This window comes from Lithobates pipiens, unplaced genomic scaffold (genome assembly GCF_037356315.1).
Source record: "Lithobates pipiens isolate NorthernLeopardFrog02 unplaced genomic scaffold, aLitPip1_a1.2 Scaffold_56, whole genome shotgun sequence".
Classification (NCBI taxonomy): domain Eukaryota; kingdom Metazoa; phylum Chordata; class Amphibia; order Anura; family Ranidae; genus Lithobates; species Lithobates pipiens.
This window is the reverse complement of record NW_027507878.1, coordinates 1,549,096-1,568,851: the sequence shown is the minus strand read 5'-3', so window position 1 is coordinate 1,568,851 and position 19,756 is coordinate 1,549,096. Positions and strand designations below refer to the sequence as shown.

General features: G+C 47.7%; 1 protein-coding gene across 1 annotated transcript in view; it reads left to right on the top strand.

Moving 5' to 3' along the window:
* LOC143958058 (inter-alpha-trypsin inhibitor heavy chain H3-like) overlaps positions 1-19,756 on the top strand; it is an 87,041-nt gene that overhangs the window by 62,976 nt on the left and 4,309 nt on the right. The window contains exons 24-27 of the mRNA XM_077467513.1: positions 2,948-3,064; positions 14,613-14,778; positions 15,274-15,419; positions 17,543-17,618. Coding sequence (XP_077323639.1) covers positions 2,948-3,064; positions 14,613-14,778; positions 15,274-15,419; positions 17,543-17,618 — 505 coding nt within the window. The remainder of the gene's footprint in view (positions 1-2,947; positions 3,065-14,612; positions 14,779-15,273; positions 15,420-17,542; positions 17,619-19,756) is intronic.

The following is a 19,756-nucleotide window of genomic DNA, read 5'->3' as shown; positions in this document are numbered from 1 at the left end:
TCACCAGCAGGAGGAAGGAGGTCCTGATTCTTCTATATAGATCTTTATATCACTAGAGGGGTCACCAGCGGGAGGAAGGAGGTCCTGATTCCTCTATATAGATCTTTATATCACTAGAGGGATCACCAGCAGGAGGAAGGAGGTCCTGATTCCTCTATATAGATCTTTATATCACTAGAGGGGTCACCAGCGGGAGGAAGGAGGTCCTGATTCCTCTATATAGATCTTTATATCACTAGAGGGATCACCAGCAGGAGGAAGGAGGTCCTGATTCCTCTATATAGATCTTTATATCACTAGAGGGGTCACCAGTGGGAGGAAGGAGGTCCTGATTACTCTATATAGATCTTTATATCATTAGAGGGGTCACCAGTGTGAGGAAAGAGGTCCTGATTACTCTATATAGATCTTTATATCACTAGAGGGGTCACCAGTGGGAGGAAAGAGGTCCTGATTACTCTATATAGATCTTTATATCACTAGAGGGGTCACTGGCAGGAGGAAGGAGGTCCCGATTTCTCTATATAGATCTTTATATCACTAGAGGGATCACCAGCAGGAGGAAGGAGGTCCTGATTCTTCTATATAAATCTTTATATCACTAGTGGGATCACCAGCAGGAGGAAGGAGGTCCTGATTCCTCTATATAGATCTTTATATCACTAGAGGGGTCACCAGTGGGAGGAAGGAGGTCCTGATTCCTCTATATAGATCTTTATATCATTAGAGGGGTCACCAGTGGGAGGAAAGAGGTCCTGATTCCTCTATATAGATCTTTATATCACTAGAGGGGTCACTGGCAGGAGGAAGGAGGTCCTGATTCCTCTATATAGATCTTTATATCACTAGAGGGATCACCAGTGGGAGGAAAGAGGTCCTGATTACTCTATATAGATCTTTATATCACTAGAGGGGTCACTGGCAGGAGGAAGGAGGTCCTGATTACTCTATATAGATCTTTATATCACTAGAGGGATCACCAGCAGGAGGAAGGAGGTCCTGATTCTTCTATATAAATCTTTATATCACTAGAGGGATCACCAGTGGGAGGAAAGAGGTCCTGATTACTCTATATAGATCTTTATATCACTAGAGGGGTCACTGGCAGGAGGAAGGAGGTCCTGATTACTCTATATAGATCTTTATATCACTAGAGGGGTCACTGGCAGGAGGAAGGAGGTCCTGATTCCTCTATATAGATCTTTATATCACTAGAGGGGTCACCAGCAGGAGGAAGGAGGTCCTGATTCTTCTATATAGATCTTTATATCACTAGAGGGGTCACCAGCGGGAGGAAGGAGGTCCTGATTCTTCTATATAGATCTTTATATCACTAGAGGGATCACCAGTGGGAGGAAGGAGGTCCTGATTCCTCTATATAGATCTTTATATCACTAGAGGGGTCACCAGCAGGAGGAAGGAGGTCCTGATTCTTCTATATAGATCTTTATATCACTAGAGGGATCACTGGCAGGAGGAAGGAGGTCCTGATTCCTCTATATAGATCTTTATATCACTAGAGGGGTCACCAGCAGGAGGAAGGAGGTCCTGATTCCTCTATATAGATCTTTATATCACTAGAGGGATCACCAGTGGGAGGAAAGAGGTCCTGATTACTCTATATAGATCTTTATATCACTAGAGGGGTCACTGGCAGGAGGAAGGAGGTCCTGATTACTCTATATAGATCTTTATATCACTAGAGGGGTCACTGGCAGGAGGAAGGAGGTCCTGATTCCTCTATATAGATCTTTATATCACTAGAGGGGTCACCAGCAGGAGGAAGGAGGTCCTGATTCTTCTATATAGATCTTTATATCACTAGAGGGGTCACCAGCGGGAGGAAGGAGGTCCTGATTCCTCTATATAGATCTTTATATCACTAGAGGGATCACCAGCAGGAGGAAGGAGGTCCTGATTCCTCTATATAGATCTTTATATCACTAGAGGGGTCACCAGCGGGAGGAAGGAGGTCCTGATTCCTCTATATAGATCTTTATATCACTAGAGGGATCACCGGCAGGAGGAAGGAGGTCCTGATTCCTCTATATAGATCTTTATATCACTAGAGGGGTCACCAGGAGGAGGAAGGAGGTCCTGATTCTTCTATATAGATCTTTATATCACTAGAGGGATCACCGGCAGGAGGAAGGAGGTCCTGATTCCTCTATATAGATCTTTATATCACTAGAGGGGTCACCAGCAGGAGGAAGGAGGTCCTGATTCTTCTATAGAGATCTTTATATCACTAGAGGGATCACCGGCAGGAGGAAGGAGGTCCTGATTCCTCTATATAGATCTTTATATCACTAGAGGGGTCACCAGCGGGAGGAAGGAGGTCCTGATTCCTCTATATAGATCTTTATATCACTAGAGGGGTCACCAGCAGGAGGAAGGAGGTCCTGATTCCTCTATATAGATCTTTATATCACTAGAGGGGTCACCAGCGGGAGGAAGGAGGTCCTGATTCCTCTATATAGATCTTTATATCACTAGAGGGATCACCGGCAGGAGGAAGGAGGTCCTGATTCCTCTATATAGATCTTTATATCACTAGAGGGGTCACCAGCAGGAGGAAGGAGGTCCTGATTCTTCTATGTAGATCTTTATATCACTAGAGGGATCACCGGCAGGAGGAAGGAGGTCCTGATTCCTCTATATAGATCTTTATATCACTAGAGGGGTCACCAGCAGGAGGAAGGAGGTCCTGATTCTTCTATATAGATCTTTATATCACTAGAGGGGTCACCAGCGGGAGGAAGGAGGTCCTGATTCCTCTATATAGATCTTTATATCACTAGAGGGGTCACCAGCAGGAAGAAGGAGGTCCTGATTCCTCTATATAGATCTCTATATCTCTAGAGGGATCACCAGCAGGAAGAAGGAGGTCCTGATTCCTTGTCTTTTAATTGTCTGATATCTAAAGTAGATATTTTCTTATTGCCAGATGATTGTGAAGTCTTCCACGTTCTTGTTAAACAGCCCAAAGCCCGTGAGCACGTTTGCATTCAAGTCTCTGGGGCAGATGACGTTTATATGACATTAATACATGACACCACCTCAGGTGAGTTGTTCCCCTCCCCCCATAGTTAGGGGTGGGAGTGGTATGCACTGGATGGGCTTGTGTCCTGGTAGGACTCCTGTTGGGCTCTTCTGAGAAATAAAGACTGACCAGGAGGGATGAATGAAACTGGTTTATGTTTCACCCATTTTTTTTTTTTACCTATAATTAGCACTGATATGGTGATCTCATTGGTTTTGTTGATCAATAAATTCATACCAGTAACGCGCAGAAGTGGGATTAGGAAGCCCGGGGGTTCCCTAATGTGTCTGGAGGTCCTGGCTGTGTTGCATGTTTTGGTTTAGAGGAATGTATAGAACTCCTGAAACATTGTATCAAATATATACAATTATTAGGCAAGTTGCATTTTTGAGAATTCATTTCATTATTGAACATCTACAGTTCTTTCGGTCAATCCAAAATGTTATTAAACATCAAACCTGAATATTTAAGAAAGTAAAAGTGAGGTTTTGGCTTTCTTAGAAGAATATCAACATGTGCAGAATTATTATGCAACTAAATGCAAAATGAAAATTTTCCCATCTCCCATGAAAATATTAACCAAACAACTCAAAATTTCCAAATAAAAATTTCTGACATTTAAAAAAAATAAATAAATCAGTGACCAATGTAGCCACCAACCACAAGGCTTCCATTCATGGAGTTTGTCTGTTTCTAGATCTGTTGATGATCAACTTTTTTGGGCAGCAGCAACCACAGCCTCCCAGCAACAGTACAGAGCGGTGTACTGTTTTCCTTCACCATAAATCTCCTGGTTAAAGAGGGATTTCACTGTAAAAAAAATATTAAAAGCCAGCAGCTACAAATACTGCAGCTGCTGACTTTTAATAAATGGACACTCACCTGTCCCATGATCCAGTGATGTCGGCAGCCGAGGCCGATCGATCGCTCGGCTCTCGGCTGCTGCCACCGCCATTCTAGGTGAGGGAATCAGGAAGTGAAGCATTGTGGCTTCACTTCCCGGTTCCCTACTGCACATGCGCGAGTCGCGCAACGCAATAGGAATGGTCCGCACTGTCTCTGGGACCCGTGTGTGTCCCAGCAGACCACGCACCAGGACAGGAAGAGGCATAGACTCCCGTGGGAGTCTATGCCCGGAAGTGGGTGCAAATACCTGTCTTAAACGGGTATCTGCACCCCGCTCCCCCCTGAAAGGTGCCAACTGTGACACCAGCGGGGGGGAGGGTTCCGATGAGCGGAAGTTCCACTTTAGGGTGGAACTCCGCTTTAAAAAAGGGCCCACAAGTTCTTGTCATTATTCTTTCATCTTTAAGGCTTTACTGGCTGGCCACACAGTGGAGCACTTGGATGCATGCGATGGAGCATTGTCCTGCATAAATATCATGGTCTTCATGGAAGATGCAGACTTTTTCCTGTACCACTGCTTGAAGAAAGTGTCTTCTAAAAACCGGTAGTAGCTTTGGGAGTCTACCTTTAACCTGAAAAAATCCAACTAGCTTATCTTTAATAATACCAGTAACCCACTTCCACCTTGCCGCCATCTGAGTGGAAGTGCCCATTACTGATCCAGCCGCAGGACCTTCCACCTGGTCCGTCAAGAGTCATTCTCATCACATGAGTCCATAAAACCTTTGAAGAATCTGTCTTCAGATATTTCTTGGCCCAGTCTTGACGTTTCAACGTATGTATCTTGTTCAGTGTTGCCGGCTTGTCAGGGAATTGTTAGACCAGACTGTGTGGACTGCACAGAGGAAACCCAGAACGAATGTGAATGAAAATAACAAGTGTTTATTATAAAAGAAAGTGAAAACATACAGTGCACAACCAACCACAACAGCAAGAAATATATATACAATAAATGGGAACTACCGGAGACGTCAATGAAAGCCAGGCCGAGGTCATATACCGGGGAATCAGTCAATGGGTAAGGACGGATGGATCGGCTGCAGAGCAGGGATCTAGGTAGCAGGAGGGACAACAGGTCCAGGATGGGCTCAGGATAGGAAAGGGACAGATCAGGTAGATACAGGGTACAGGGTTCAGGGTTCAGGGTTCAGGGTTCAGGGTTCAGGGTTCAGGGTTCAGGGTTCAGGTTCAGGTTCAGGTTCAGGTTCAGGTTCAGGTTCAGGTTCAGGTTCAGGTTCCAGCGGTCAGGGCACTTGCAGAGAGAGATACCAAGGCAAAGCATATTAGTGCTTGCCGGGTATATATAAGACTGATGATTAATCTCACGTGACAGCTGATCGGAGCAGATGCTGTCTGCTCCACACTGCCGGAGTACACCCGCTGGTGAGCGCCGGTACTACAGTCCAAAAGATAAACAGCGCCACCAACGGGTGGACCTTTTCATGACAGTACCCCCCCTCAAAGGAGCGGCCTCCGGACGCTCCAACTAGGTGTAATTGTCCCAGGTTAATGGCCTCAAACCACACCATGGATGAGGGCACGTCAAGCTGGGTACCGGGCACGTCAGGGCAGACAGCGGGCACGTCAGGGCAGACAGTGGGCACGTCAGGGCAGACAGCGGGCACGTCAGGGCAGACAGCGGGCACATCAGACTGGGAGGCAGAGACATCAGGCTGGCAAGCAGAGACATCAGGCTGGCAAGCAGAGACATCAGGCTGGCAAGCAGAGACATCAAGCTGGCAAGCTGGAACATCAGGCTGGCAAGCAAGGACAACAGATTGACAAGCAGGGGCACCAGGCTGACAAGCAGGGGCACCAGGCTGGAAAGCTGGAACGTCAGACCGGAAAGCTGGAACGTCAGGCCGGAAAGCTGGAACGTCAGGCCGGAAAGCTGGAACGTCAGGCCGGAAAGCTGGAACGTCAGGCCGGAAAGCTGGAACGTCAGGCCGGAAAGCTGGGGCATCAATTTGGCAAGCCGGCACATCAGACTGGCAAGCTGGCACATCGGGCTGGAAGGCAGGCAGCGACACATCAGGCTGGAAGGCGGGCAGCGGCACGTCAGGCTGGAAGGCGGGCACTGGGATGTCAGGCTGGTAGGCAGGCACATCAGGCTGGACAGTAGGCACATCAGACTGGAAGGCAACGGACTGGTAGGCCGGGGCATCAGACTGGAAGACATCAGACTGGAAGGCCGGGGCATCAGACTGGAAGGCATCAGACTGGAAGGCCGGGGCATCAGACTGGAAGGCATCAGACTGGAAGGCCGGGGCATCAGACTGGAAGGCATCAGACTGGAAGGCCGGGTCATCAGACTGGAAGGCATCAGACTGGAAGGCCGGGTCATCAGACTGGAAGGCCGGGGCATCAGACTGGAAGGCATCAGACTGAAAGGCCGGGGCATCAGACTGGAAGGCATCAGACTGGAAGGCCGGGGCATCAGACTGGAAGGCATCAGACTGGAAGGCCGGGGCATCAGACTGGAAGGCATCAGACTGGAAGGCCGGGGCATCAGACTGGAAGGCGTCTGGCTGGAAGGCCGGGACATCAGGCTGGAAGGCGTCTGGCTGGAAGGCCGGGACATCAGGCTGGAAGGCGTCTGGCTGGAAGGCCGGGACATCAGGCTGGAAGGCGTCTGGCTGGAAGGCCGGGACATCAGGCTGGAAGGCGTCTGGCTGGAAGGCCGGGACATCAGGCTGGAAGGCGTCTGGCTGGAAGGCCGGGACATCAGGCTGGAAGGCGTCTGGCTGGAAGGCGGGACATCAGGCTGGAAGGCGTCTGGCTGGAAGGCCGGGACATCAGGCTGGAAGGCGTCTGGCTGGAAGGCCGGGACATCAGGCTGGAAGGCGTCTGGCTGGAAGGCCGGGACATCAGGCTGGAAGGCGTCTGGCTGGAAGGCCGGGACATCAGGCTGGAAGGCGTCTGGCTGGAAGGCCGGGACATCAGGCTGGAAGGCGTCTGGCTGGAAGGCCGGGACATCAGGCTGGAAGGCGTCTGGCTGGAGGGCCGGGACATCAGGCTGGAAGGCGTCTGGCTGGAGGGCCGGGACATCAGGCTGGAAGGCGTCTGGCTGGAAGGCCGGGACATCAGGCTGGAAGGCGTCTGGCTGGAAGGCCGGGACATCAGGCTGGAAGGCTTCTGGCTGGAAGGCCGGGACATCAGGCTGGAAGGCGTCTGGCTGGAAGGCCGGGACATCAGGCTGGAAGGCGTCTGGCTGGAAGGCCGGGACATCAGGCTGGAAGGCGTCTGGCTGGAAGGCCGGGACATCAGGCTGGAAGGCGTCTGGCTGGAAGGCCGGGACATCAGGCTGGAAGGCGTCTGGCTGGAAGGCCGGGACATCAGGCTGGAAGGCAGGTGGCACGACATCAGACTGGAAGGCAGGTGGCACGACATCAGACTGGAAGGCAGGTGGCACGACATCAGACTGGAAGGCAGGTGGCACGACATCAGACTGGAAGGCAGGTGGCACGACATCAGACTGGAAGGCAGGTGGCACGACATCAGACTGGAAGGCAGGTGGCACGACATCAGACTGGAAGGCAGGTGGCACGACATCAGACTGGAAGGCAGGTGGCACGACATCAGACTGGAAGGCAGGTGGCACGACATCAGACTGGAAGGCAGGTGGCACGACATCAGACTGGAAGGCAGGTGGCACGACATCAGACTGGAAGGCAGGTGGCGCGACTTCAGACTGGAAGGCAGGTGGCGCGACATCAGACTGGAAGGCAGGTGGCACAACATCAGACTGGAAGGCAGGTGGCACAACATCAGACTGGAAGGCAGGTGGCACAACATCAGACTGGAAGGCAGGCGGCACAACATCAGACTGGAAGGCAGGTGGCACGACATCAGACTGGAAGGCAGGCGGCACGACATCAGACTGGAAGGCAGGTGGCACGACATCAGACTGGAAGGCAGGTGGCACAACATCAGACTGGAAGGCTGTCACGTTGGACTGGAAGGTAGGCAGCAGGACATCAGGCTGGGTAGCAGAAACTGGGACGTCAGGCTGGGTAGCAGAGACTGGGACGTCAGGCTGGGTGGCTGGGACTGGGTTGGTTGGTGCGGAGGCAGGTTGAGTTACTGGCAGGATTGTGCGGGTCGGAAAGAACTTTCGTTTCTTTTTTGACTTAGCCACTGCAGCTTTGTAGGTAGGTGCAGGGCTGTAAGAAAAGAAAGTATCTGGGCAAAAGGAAGACCAAGGAACAGTGGCAGGAGGAGGGTTCTGTGGGACTGTTACAGGTGGAGGAGAAGAGGCGGGTGGATTGAAGGCAGGATAGGTGCAACACTTGGTGACAGGATAATAGTATTTGGTAGGAAGTGGAGTAGACTGGGCTGTAGCTGAGGTTGCCATAGGCAATGGGGAGATAGACACTTGGGAAGGAAGGTGGTTAATGACAGGGCTGGAGTGTTGTGGCTTGGCTAAACGCAGGAGATCTGACCATGCTTGTAGTACAGGTTGAACAAACACTGATTCGCACACAGCCTGGCTAACCAGAGATTGCACTGAATGGATGCAATCAGACAACACCTGCCGTGGACAAGAGGAATAACATTCCATGAAATAGGCTGGATCATCCTCTAACAACCATACCAGAGATTCAACTTGGCCCAAATTGAAGGGGGGAGAAAAATCATCACTTCCTTCGGGATAACATGACAGGGCTGGCTTTGCACATAACTGGATCAAGGGCTGCACATCCTCAAATGACATGTAGCCCTGATCCACCAGGGAATGAGCTGATCGGATGGTTTCCATCAGCTGGTCACTAGTCCATCCTTTTAGAAGCTGGCGACAATATTCACCATCCTCTTCGGCCAGCAGAGAATAATACAAGATTTCATTGAAATCCATATTGGCCGACTTCACAGGTCGGGATGGTTCCTCAATGCAGCCACGTCTGGTCAGGGATGGCCTTGGTATACTGTCAGGGAATTGTTAGACCAGACTGTGTGGACTGCACAGAGGAAACCCAGAACGAATGTGAATGAAAATAACAAGTGTTTATTATAAAAGAAAGTGAAAACATACAGTGCACAACCAACCACAACAGCAAGAAATATATATACAATAAATGGGAACTACCGGAGACGTCAATGAAAGCCAGGCCGAGGTCATATACCGGGGAATCAGTCAATGGGTAAGGACGGATGGATCGGCTGCAGAGCAGGGATCTAGGTAGCAGGAGGGACAACAGGTCCAGGATGGGCTCAGGATAGGAAAGGGACAGATCAGGTAGATACAGGGTACAGGGTTCAGGGTTCAGGGTTCAGGGTTCAGGGTTCAGGGTTCAGGGTTCAGGGTTCAGGTTCAGGTTCAGGTTCAGGTTCAGGTTCAGGTTCAGGTTCAGGTTCAGGTTCCAGCGGTCAGGGCACTTGCAGAGAGAGATACCAAGGCAAAGCATATTAGTGCTTGCCGGGTATATATAAGACTGATGATTAATCTCACGTGACAGCTGATCGGAGCAGATGCTGTCTGCTCCACACTGCCGGAGTACACCCGCTGGTGAGCGCCGGTACTACAGTCCAAAAGATAAACAGCGCCACCAACGGGTGGACCTTTTCATGACACGGCTCTTCTTACTACTCTTGTTCAGTGTTGCCGGCTCTTCTTACTACTCTTGTTCAGTGTTGCCGGCTCTTCTTACTACTCTTGTTCAGTGTTGCCGGATCTTCTTACTACTCTTGTTCAGTGTTGCCGGCTCTTCTTACTACTCTTGTTCAGTGTTGCCGGATCTTCTTACTACTCTTGTTCAGTGGTGGTCGGGTTTCAGCCCCACTTACCTTGGCCATGTCTCTGAACACCTTGTACTTCTGGGCACTCCAGGTAGGCTGCAGTTCTCGAATTTGAAAGCACTGGAGAATTTTGGGCTCCTTGAAGCCTCATGTTAGATTCTTCTCAAACCTTTGTTAGTGAATGAAGGTTTTTTTTCTCAACACGTTTCTTGCAGCCCCTGTTGTCTATGTGCAACAAAACGTTTGCTGGCTCCATGATCGTGCCCCAATATCTTAGCAATTTCAGGAGTGCTGAATCCCTCTAATGCTGCGTACACACGGTCGGAATTTCCGACAGAAAAAGTCAAATGGGAGCCTTTGGTTGGAAATTCCGACCGTGTGTATGCCCCATCGGACTTTTTTTGTCGGAATTTCCAACGGACTTAGATAGAGATTAGAGAACATGTTCTAAATTTTTCAGTTGGAAATGCCGACAGAGGTTATCCTGTTGGCAAGTCCGACCGTGTGTACGCAGCATAACAGAAACCAATCAGCTTCCAGGTTTTATTGTCAAAACTTAAAACGGAACTTCAGTCATTTTTTCATCCTTCCATCTATTAAATCTTCTGCCCTTGTTGTTATAACTTTGGATTGTAAATATTTTTTTTTTTCTGCAAGTAAATACCTTCCTGTTTCTTGTCTGGTCATTAGCCTAGTCTTATGACATCATGCACAGCTCTCTCTCTCTCACTCTCATGAGTGTTTGCCAGGAAGGGAGGGAGGATGAGTCATAAGAGGGCCAATGAGAGCTGCAGGGATGCAGAGCTGGAGGTGTGCCTCTGTGTGTCTGTGTAAATCCAGGAAGTAAACAGGCAGCAGCTTCAGCTGTCCACAGTTAAAATGGCTGCAGCCAGACTCATTAGAGGGAGATTTCTGCAGCATATTTGGCAAGTACAGAATCGCAGTATATATAAAATAATATGCAAAGTGGTTGGAGGGAAGCTTCAGAATGGCAAAGATGTTTTTCTTACAAATTATGTGAGCGGACTGCAGTTCCTCTGTAAAGGCAGAAGGTGCATTCTATGCATTAAGATAAAAAACCTTCTGTGTGCCCCTCCCCTCTCAGCCCCCCACTTATACTTACCTGAGCCCCATCTCGATCCAGCGATGTTGCATAAGAGCCTTTGGCTGTTCGGGACTTTCCCGCTTGATTGTCTGAAACCCACAGCGGATGCTCTTGGCTCCCGCTGCTCTCAAAGTCAGTGAGCCAATGAGGACTGAATGGGCACACGCAGCAGCGGCTCGGCTCAGGTGCCCCCATAGCAAGCTGCATGCTGTGGGGGGTGCTCGGCAGGAGGGAAGGGCCAGAAGCGCCGGTGAGGGACCCAGGAAGAGGAGGATCGGGGCTGCTCTGTGCAAAACCACTACACAGAGCAGGTAAGTGTGACATGTTTGTTATTTTTAATAACTAATTAATAGCAAAAAACAAAAAAACAAAAAAAGACTTTAGAATCACTTTACGACCCCTTTCACACTGTTTTCAGGTATTTTGGCGCTAGAAATAGCGCCTGAAAACCGCCTCCCATACTCTGCAATGAGTGCTTTCACACAGGGGGCGGTGCGATTGCGGGATGTTCGGAAAAGTCCTTCAAGCAGCATCTGTTGGGCAGGTTAGGAGTGCTGTATACAACGCCCCCAATACGCCCCTACCCATCGCAACGAATGGGCAGTGCTTCCAAAGCACCTGAAGAGGGCGCAGCGACATGGGAGTTTTTAACCCCTTGTTTGGGGTCAAAGCACAAACAAAAAAATCGTTGCAAAAGCGCAGCCTGAACAGCCGTAATGCCCCGCTAAAACGAGTGGCACTTTACCGTGAATGGGGCCTAATAGAACAAGCTGAAGTTAGAAGCTGATTGTTCACACTCTGGTACGCGAATATGCAGGTGCTCGGCGTCAAGGCCCGCCCGCTCGCCCGCCGAGAGTCCGTAGATCTGCGTAGTGCCAGAGAGAAGGAGTTGTCAGAAACCATGAAATCACACCGAGACAGAAGTACAGTTAAATCACACTTGTTTAATAATAAAAGTAAAAAGAACAAACATAGCCAGAGTTCAGGAACCAAAACTGATAGTCAGCCAAGCCAAACGTCAGGGAGCCGGTAGTAAAACAACAAGCAGGATCTGGAGCCAGAAGGGATGTCAGCAAAGCAAGTCTTTTAACAGGAATGCAGGAGATAGTCTCTGTGATGTTGACCAAGGTGAAGGCAGAGATCCTTTGGGCTGGACTGCTTAACCACTTCAGCCCCGGACCAATTGTCAGCCTAAGGACCAGAGGTCTTTTTACAATTTCGCACTGCGCTGCTTTAACTGGCAATTGCGCGGTCATGCAATGTTGTATCCAAACGAAATTTGCGTCCTTTTCTTCCCACAAATAGAGCTTTCTTTTGATGGTATTTGATTGCCTCTGCGATTTTTACTTTTTGCGATATAAATGGAAAAAGACCGAAAATTTTGAGAAAAAAAAGATATTTTCTACTTTTTGTTATAAGAAAAATCGAATAAACTCAATTTTAGTCATACATTTAGGGAAAAATTTATTCAGCCACATGTCTTTAGTAAAAAAAATATCAATAAGCGAATATTTATTGGTTTGCACAAAAGTTATAGCGTCTACAAACTAGAGAACATTTTCTGGAATTTATACAGCTTTTAATTTATGACTGCCTATCTCATTTCTTGAGGTGCTAAAATGGCAGGGCAGTACAACCCCCCCCAAATGACCCCATTTTGGAAAGTAGACACCCCAAGGAAATTGCTGAGGGGCATGTTGAGCCCATTGAATATTTTTTTTTTTTTGTCCCAAGTGATTGAATAATGACACGAAAAAAAAAAAAGTTTACAAAAAGTTGTCACTAAATGATATATTGCTCATGCCATAGTTATATGTGGAATTGCACCCCAAAATATATTCTGCTGCTTCTCCTGAGTACGAGGATACCACATATGTGGGACTTTTTGGGAGTCTAGCGGCACCCCGAAAACCAATCACTGCCTTCAGGATTTCTAAGGGTGCAAATTTTTGATTTCACTCCTCACTACCTATCACAGTTTCGAAGGCCATAAAATGCAAAAATAGCACAAAACTCCCCCAAATGACCCCATTTTGGAAAGTAGACACCCCAAGGAAATTGCTGAGAGGCATGTTAAGCCCATTAAATATTTTATATTTTGCCACAAGTTGCAGGAATATTACATTTCTTTTTTTTTTGCACAAAGTTGTCACTAAATGATATATTGCTCACACATATTATGGGCATAAGTCAAATTACACCCCAAAATAAATTCTGCTGCTTCTCCCGAGTACGGGGATACCACATGTGGGGGACTTTTTGGGAACCTAGCTACATACGGGACCCCGAAATCCAAGCACTGCCTTCCGGATTTAAATCTAAAACGCTACCAAAAAAATCTGTTAGCGATGGCAGGGATCAGGCCTGACTCTGCGATCGCTGCAGTTATGTGTTTAGTGTTTTGTAAGTGACAGTGATCGATCGATACTGCACTTGGGTGGGCTGGGCAGAGGGGCAAAACGCAGGTGCTAGCAGGTATCTGGGCTGATCCCGCTAACAATGCGTTTTTTTGGAACCCTAAACTGCTGGGGACGCTAGTATAGATCTGATCAGATCAGATATTGATCTGTTCAGATTCTATAGCCCTATGGGAGGTGTATGCTTTGCGTGTGGGTGTTAGCGGTACTGGCACTAACCTAGCGCTGCCTGGGGCGACGCAGACCCTGACCCTAAAACCTAATTGATATCACCCGCCGGGTGATCAGGGGGTTAAACCTTTATTGGGTAATAAATGGTGGGTGCCCTGATGCTATAAGAAGCAGACTAACTAACCAGAGTCACCCGTAACACTTATACGGTGATCACTGGTGAAAGGGTTAACTAGGGGCAATCGGGGGTTAAAATCTTTATTAGGTAGTATATGGGGGTCCCTGACGCTATATAAAAACCTGACGGGGAACCTAAATAACTAACTGGCTAACCAGCGTCACCAGTGACACTTATACGGTGATCGCTGGTGAAAGGGTTAACTAGGGGCAATCGAGGGTTAAAACCATTATTGGGTAGTATATGGGGGTACCTAGCGCTATAGATTTGGGGGGTGATCGGAGGGGGGGGGGGTTTTGTGCCTACATGTCAGTGTAGTGTTGGTGCACACTTACTTTCTCTCTTCTCCTCGCAGTCCGGTCAAAAAGACCGCCCCTGAGGAGAATGACATCACTTCCTCCCTGCCTGTGTTTACTATACACAGCAGGGAAAGCTTCTCATTCATCAGGAGCGATCGAGAGGGGATGGCCAGAAACCAATGGCCATCCCCTCATCCCGGATTGCTCCTGCAGCGAAAGGGACTGCCGCAGCCAGCGGGAGGGGGTCCGATCGGACCCTCCACCCGCTGGAAGGCAAGCACGTACATGTACGTGCTTGTGCCTGTCGGTGCCATTGCGCCGACGTACATTGCCATGCGGCGGTCCTTAAGTGGTTAAGTAGGCAGGACTGACGAGCAGGATATCATCAACAACTGAGTAACTGTGGAGAGAGTTGGGAACTGGCAATTACCCAACAGCTGAGTGGCCAGCTCAGAGAAGGAGGGGCTGAGCCCAACCCAGACAGCAATTAGGATAACAATACAATCAAGATAACCCTACAGGTCCTGCACTATCTTTCCACTTTCCTCAGCAGTGATCACATGGCTTTGTTGATAAACAAAGCCATAGTGTGACATGCAGGGTTGGGGGCGGGGGGGGGGGGGGGGCGACAGGCATTTTGATGTTGCGGTTCGCCATAGTGAAATGAAAGTCTAATTTCCATAAATTTAGGAAGAGTTGCTGAACCTTTTTTTTCCGGGCAGTTTTCTTACAATGCATGTCATGGTGCCCCCTGCAGGTGTCACACTGAACGGCAGATTGGCGGGTGACCGGAGTTTCGGGACATTTGGTTTACTCAACGCTAAGCTGGGGCTGAAAGTGGAAATCGGGGAAGACAAGGTGGCGGTCACGCGGGGCTCGGATCTGACGGCCTATAACTGGAATTCTTCTTTTGAACTAGACGGGTAAGAGAATGAGAAGAGGCTCCCCACATGGATGAAGGATCCCTGTGCTGGGAGATAATTGGGGGGGCTCGCCATGTCCACTTCCCTTATCTAACTCTAATCGACCCTAATTAACTCCTTCTTCCCCTTCTCCCTTAGCATTAGGAGAAACAGATTAGTGTCTGCAGGGGCCGTAAGGCCCAAACAAAAAGTGCCCAAAGGGCCACATGTCTCAGGTTGGGCACCAGGACCTAAATCCTTAGCAGGGAAGTCTCATCTTCATCGTGGGAGGTAGGTCTTTCTTCCCCGGCTCCGCTCACCCATTGGGAAGGAGGAGGAGCCAAATACATGATCCAAAACGTAGGTCATCATTCCTGACCGGTTGGGGGGGGGGGCAGAGGCACCCAAATAGCTAATTTTATCTGGAAAAATATGGTTGGGGCCATTCTGGAGGGGGGGGGGGGGGGCATCCAAAGCACCTCTACAGTCCCTGAGTTTATTTTTATGTCTTTCCAGGTTTCTCAAGAAAGATGGTGAAAAAATAACGGTGACCATAAACGATGCAGTGAGTTTCATCGTTTTCAGGGTGGATCGGTCATTCCGCTTGTCTTTGTTGGTAGGAGACCAACATTCACCCACAAACCGCACCAGTGGGGTCATTGGTAGGTCACCCTATTTGTTGAACTTCATTTTTTTTATTAGAATTTATGGGAAAGGGTTAAAGCTGAGCTCCAGGGCATAAAAAAATTATTATAATAATAAGACAAATAATATTTTAATATACGCCTCATAGGCACAACGATTTAAGTCTACTTTGTGTGCATTAAATGTCTTTGCAAACTCAGATATTCATTTGTAACAGTGACATCATCCCCGGGCAGAGAGCAAAGCGGCGGGAGGGGCTCACAATTGGCCACTAGATGGCGCTAAGGATCAGAGAAATTTCCAAGAATACTTAGAGCCCTCTAGTGGCCAAATGTGATATTTTCCATTTTAAGTCAATGGAAAACATTCAATCTGCACAGGAAATAGCCTAAGTACATTTGTCCTTTGCCTCTATTTGCACAGACGAGTGAATCTGCTTTCACTGGATGAATGGCTAAGCAATTTTTTTTTTATAAATAGACCCCTTAGGCCCCATGCACACTGGAGCTCTATGTTATCCTATGTGTCCATGCACACATGGATGTTTTTGGACGTTTATCAGCAGTGGAGTTTATGGGCTGTTTTCTGAACGCCATAAAATTACGTTCAAGAGCAGTCCTGGAAACGCCAGACACTGGTAAAAGGCGCTAAACGAGGGTTAACACTGTAAAAGGAGCATTGAGTCCCCCTTTAATAAAGGGGGCCCCCATATCCCGGCTCCCACCCTATGTGAATGAGTATGGGGTACATCGTACCCCTACCCATTCACCTGGAAAAAAAAAGTGTCAAAAACAAAACACACTACACAGCTCCAGGGGTCTCTTCCGACTTCTCCACTCTCTTCTCCGCGCTCTCCGGTTCTTCTCCCGCTGTCTGGTGCCTTCTGCCTGGTTCTTCTCTTTTGCCTGCTCTCTTGCTAGCTCTTGCCCGGTCTTCACCATCGTCTTCTTCCCTCTTCTTCCGAGGTTGATGCGACGCTCTCTCCCGCTGTAATGCCATGTGCGTGATGCACAACGACTTATATTGGCATAGGGCGTGGTCACGGATGATGTCATCCTGGGGAGCCCGCCCCTTATGATGTCAACGTCCCATCATGCCCCGGGTGGTGCGCAACAACTTATATTGGCATGGGGCGTGGTCACGGGTGATGTCATCCTGGGGACCCTGCCCCTTATGACATCACCATCATGCCCCGGGTGGTGCGCAACGACTAATATTGGCATAGGGCGTGGTCACCGGGGGATGTCATCCCGTGATCCCGCCCCTTATGATGTCACCGTCCCATCATGCCCCAGGTGGTGACATGAAAAGGGGCGAGATTCCCCAGGATGACATCACCCGGTGACCACGCCCCATACCAATTTAAGTCTTTGCGCACCACCCGGGGCATGATGGTGATGTCATAAGGGGCAGGGTCCCCAGGATGACATCACCCGTGACCACGCCCCATGCCAATATAAGTTGTTGCGCACCACCCGGGGCATGATGGGACGTTGACGTCATAAGGGGCGGGCTCCCCAGGATGACATCATCCGTGACCACGCCCCATGCCAATATAAGTTGTTGCGCACCGTGCACACGGCATTACAGCGGGAGAGAGCGTCGCATCAACCTCGCAAGAAGAGAAGAGGGAAGAAGATGACGGAGAAGACCGGGCAAGAGCTAGCAAAAGAGCAGAGGAACCCGGCAGAAGGCACTGGTGCAACTTCTATTCAAATCAATGGACTCCCATAGGAAACCATTGATTTTGAATAGAGGCAGAGAAGCGCAGCTAAAAGCTAGCGCTGTTAAACGTGCATTGACGGCGATGCAAAACGCTGATAAAATCGGGTTTTTAAAGCAGCGTTTTCCTGCCAGCAGTCCGATATTCAGAACGACTTTTTTGACCGCCCTGTGTGCATGAAGCCTTAGTGTTTTGTGCATGTACAGGGAGCTGCGCATGCTCAGCTCGGTACACAATTTCAGCACCTGTTGAGATAAATGAACTCCGGTGCATGTACCCATAAGAAGGCCAGTTGAAGATGTCAGCGGCCGGCGTTGGGCGCTCATGGACACGGCACCGCTGGAGGTGAGTATAGTTCTGCATTAAAATGCATAAAGGCGAGACAGCAAAATAATCTTCTAATTCTCTGTTTTACAGGTCAGTTAGGAAATAGCAAAACTTCATTTCAATCCGACACTTTTGCTGTGGGGGATCAAATATTTCCACTACGGAGGTGAATACCGTGTTCAGTATATTATAATTGTATAGTTAATAAAAAAAAGACAAATCCCTCAGGTGCAAATGTTCCTGGAACGTTAATGGTTTTTGGTACAGAGGATATTAAAACAACCCCGCCCCCGAGGAGTTATGAACAGGAGGCGACACCCACCCCCAAGGAACTGTGACCAATTTCTTATAGGGGATATATTTCCTATTGTGTTAAATATCCTTGCTGTCAGAAACTGTAGACATGTGCACTGCCGAAAAATTCCTTCATTATCGTTTAATTCATTTTTTTTTGTTTTTGTTTTTTTTTAGTTTTTCTGGGTCATTCATTATGATCGAAATTTGTTATTTTGAATAAAGTCGGAACTTCGGAAAAATTTGAATTCCTTATGTTCCATTCGTTTAGATGCGGTATTCTTAAATTTGAAAATTCGGAGATTCAAAAATTTGCAAATGTAAAAATTCGAAAATTTGAAAACCTGAATAAATAACTAATTTCGTTCTGAATTCGTTTTTCAAAAAAATTGGACAAATTTCGTTAATTGGGAAATATTCAAAGTAACGAAAACCTGTTTAATAAATTATTCCGAAAATTCCAAAACTCGAAAATAAGAATGAGAAGCCAAAAATTTCAAGGGAACGAAAATCCGAAAATTAAAACGAAAACCTGAAAATTCGAAAACCCGTAAATTCAAAAATCACAAATAATAGCTAACTATGGTATTGGAATTTCCTTTAAAAATTGGATGTTTATGAAAGTAACGAAAATGCATTTACCCGAACTTAAGCATGCTGCATCTAAATGTTTTTATTATTATTATTATTATTATTTATTATTATTATTATTAATTCATTACGTTCCATTTGTTTAGATGCGGAATTTGCTATTTTGGACAATTTGTAACTTCGGATTAATTCATATTCATTACATTCACTAACAGCCAAATTTGAAAGGAAATTCCAATACCTATAATTTAATAGTTAGTAATATTAGTTAGTTATTATTTTGGGCTTTCAAATTTTCGTTCTTATTTTTGGATTTTCCATCTCTTGAATTTTCAGATTTTCGAATTTACGAATTTTCGAATTTTCAAAATTTTCAGAAAAATTTCTTGAAAGGGTGTTTGTTAATTTGAATATTTCCGAAAATTAACGAGTTTGTCGAATTTTGTCAAAAAACAAACTCGGAACGAAGCGAATTGCACATGTCCAAGAAACTGTATAATACACACCAAATGGAGCTATTTTATTATAGGGAATTATATTGTTAGTATGTTACATTAAAAAGATGTAAACCCCAACTGGATGATATTGAGTTTCAAAAATGTGCATCTTCCCATAAATAATGCTTTCCCTTCTGATCTCCTCCAGCTTATTTCCCAAACTCGCTCATCCATGTCTTTATGGACCTTGCTTTGTGTCCTGGTGGGAAGTCATGTTGGAACAGGAAGGGGCCATCCCCAAACTGTTCCCACAAAGTTGGGAGCATGAAATTGTCCAAAATGTCTTGGTGTGCTGACACCTTAAGCGTTTCCTTCGCTGGAACTAAGGGGCCAAGTCCAACCCCTGAAAAACAACCCCACACCATAATTCCCCCCCCCCCCCTCACCATAATCCCCTGGCTGGAGAGCGTGGGCTTTGATTGGGAGCTCTGTGTTGGACACAGATGAGGCAGCATTGATGGGCACAGGTGAGGCAGCATTGATGGACACAGATGAGGCTGCAATGATGGAATGGACACAGGTAAGTTGCCTTAATGGACACAGGTGAGGCTGCATTGATGGGCACAGATGAGGCTGCATCGATGGACACAGGTAGGTTGCATTAATGGACACAGGTGAGGCTGCATTGATGAGCACAGATGAGGCTGCATTGGTAGGCACAGATAAGCTGCATTGATGGACACAGGTAGACTGCATTAATGGACACAGGTAGGCTGCATTGTTGGACACAGGTAGGCTGCATTGTTGGACACAGGTAGGCTGCATTGATGGACACAGGTAGGCTGCATTGATGGACACAGCTAGGCTGCATTGTTGAACACAGGTAGGTAGTATTGATGGGCACAGGCAGGCTACATTGATGGGCACAGGTAGGCTGCATTGATGGGCACAGGTGAGGCTGCATTGATAGGCCTCAGGTAGG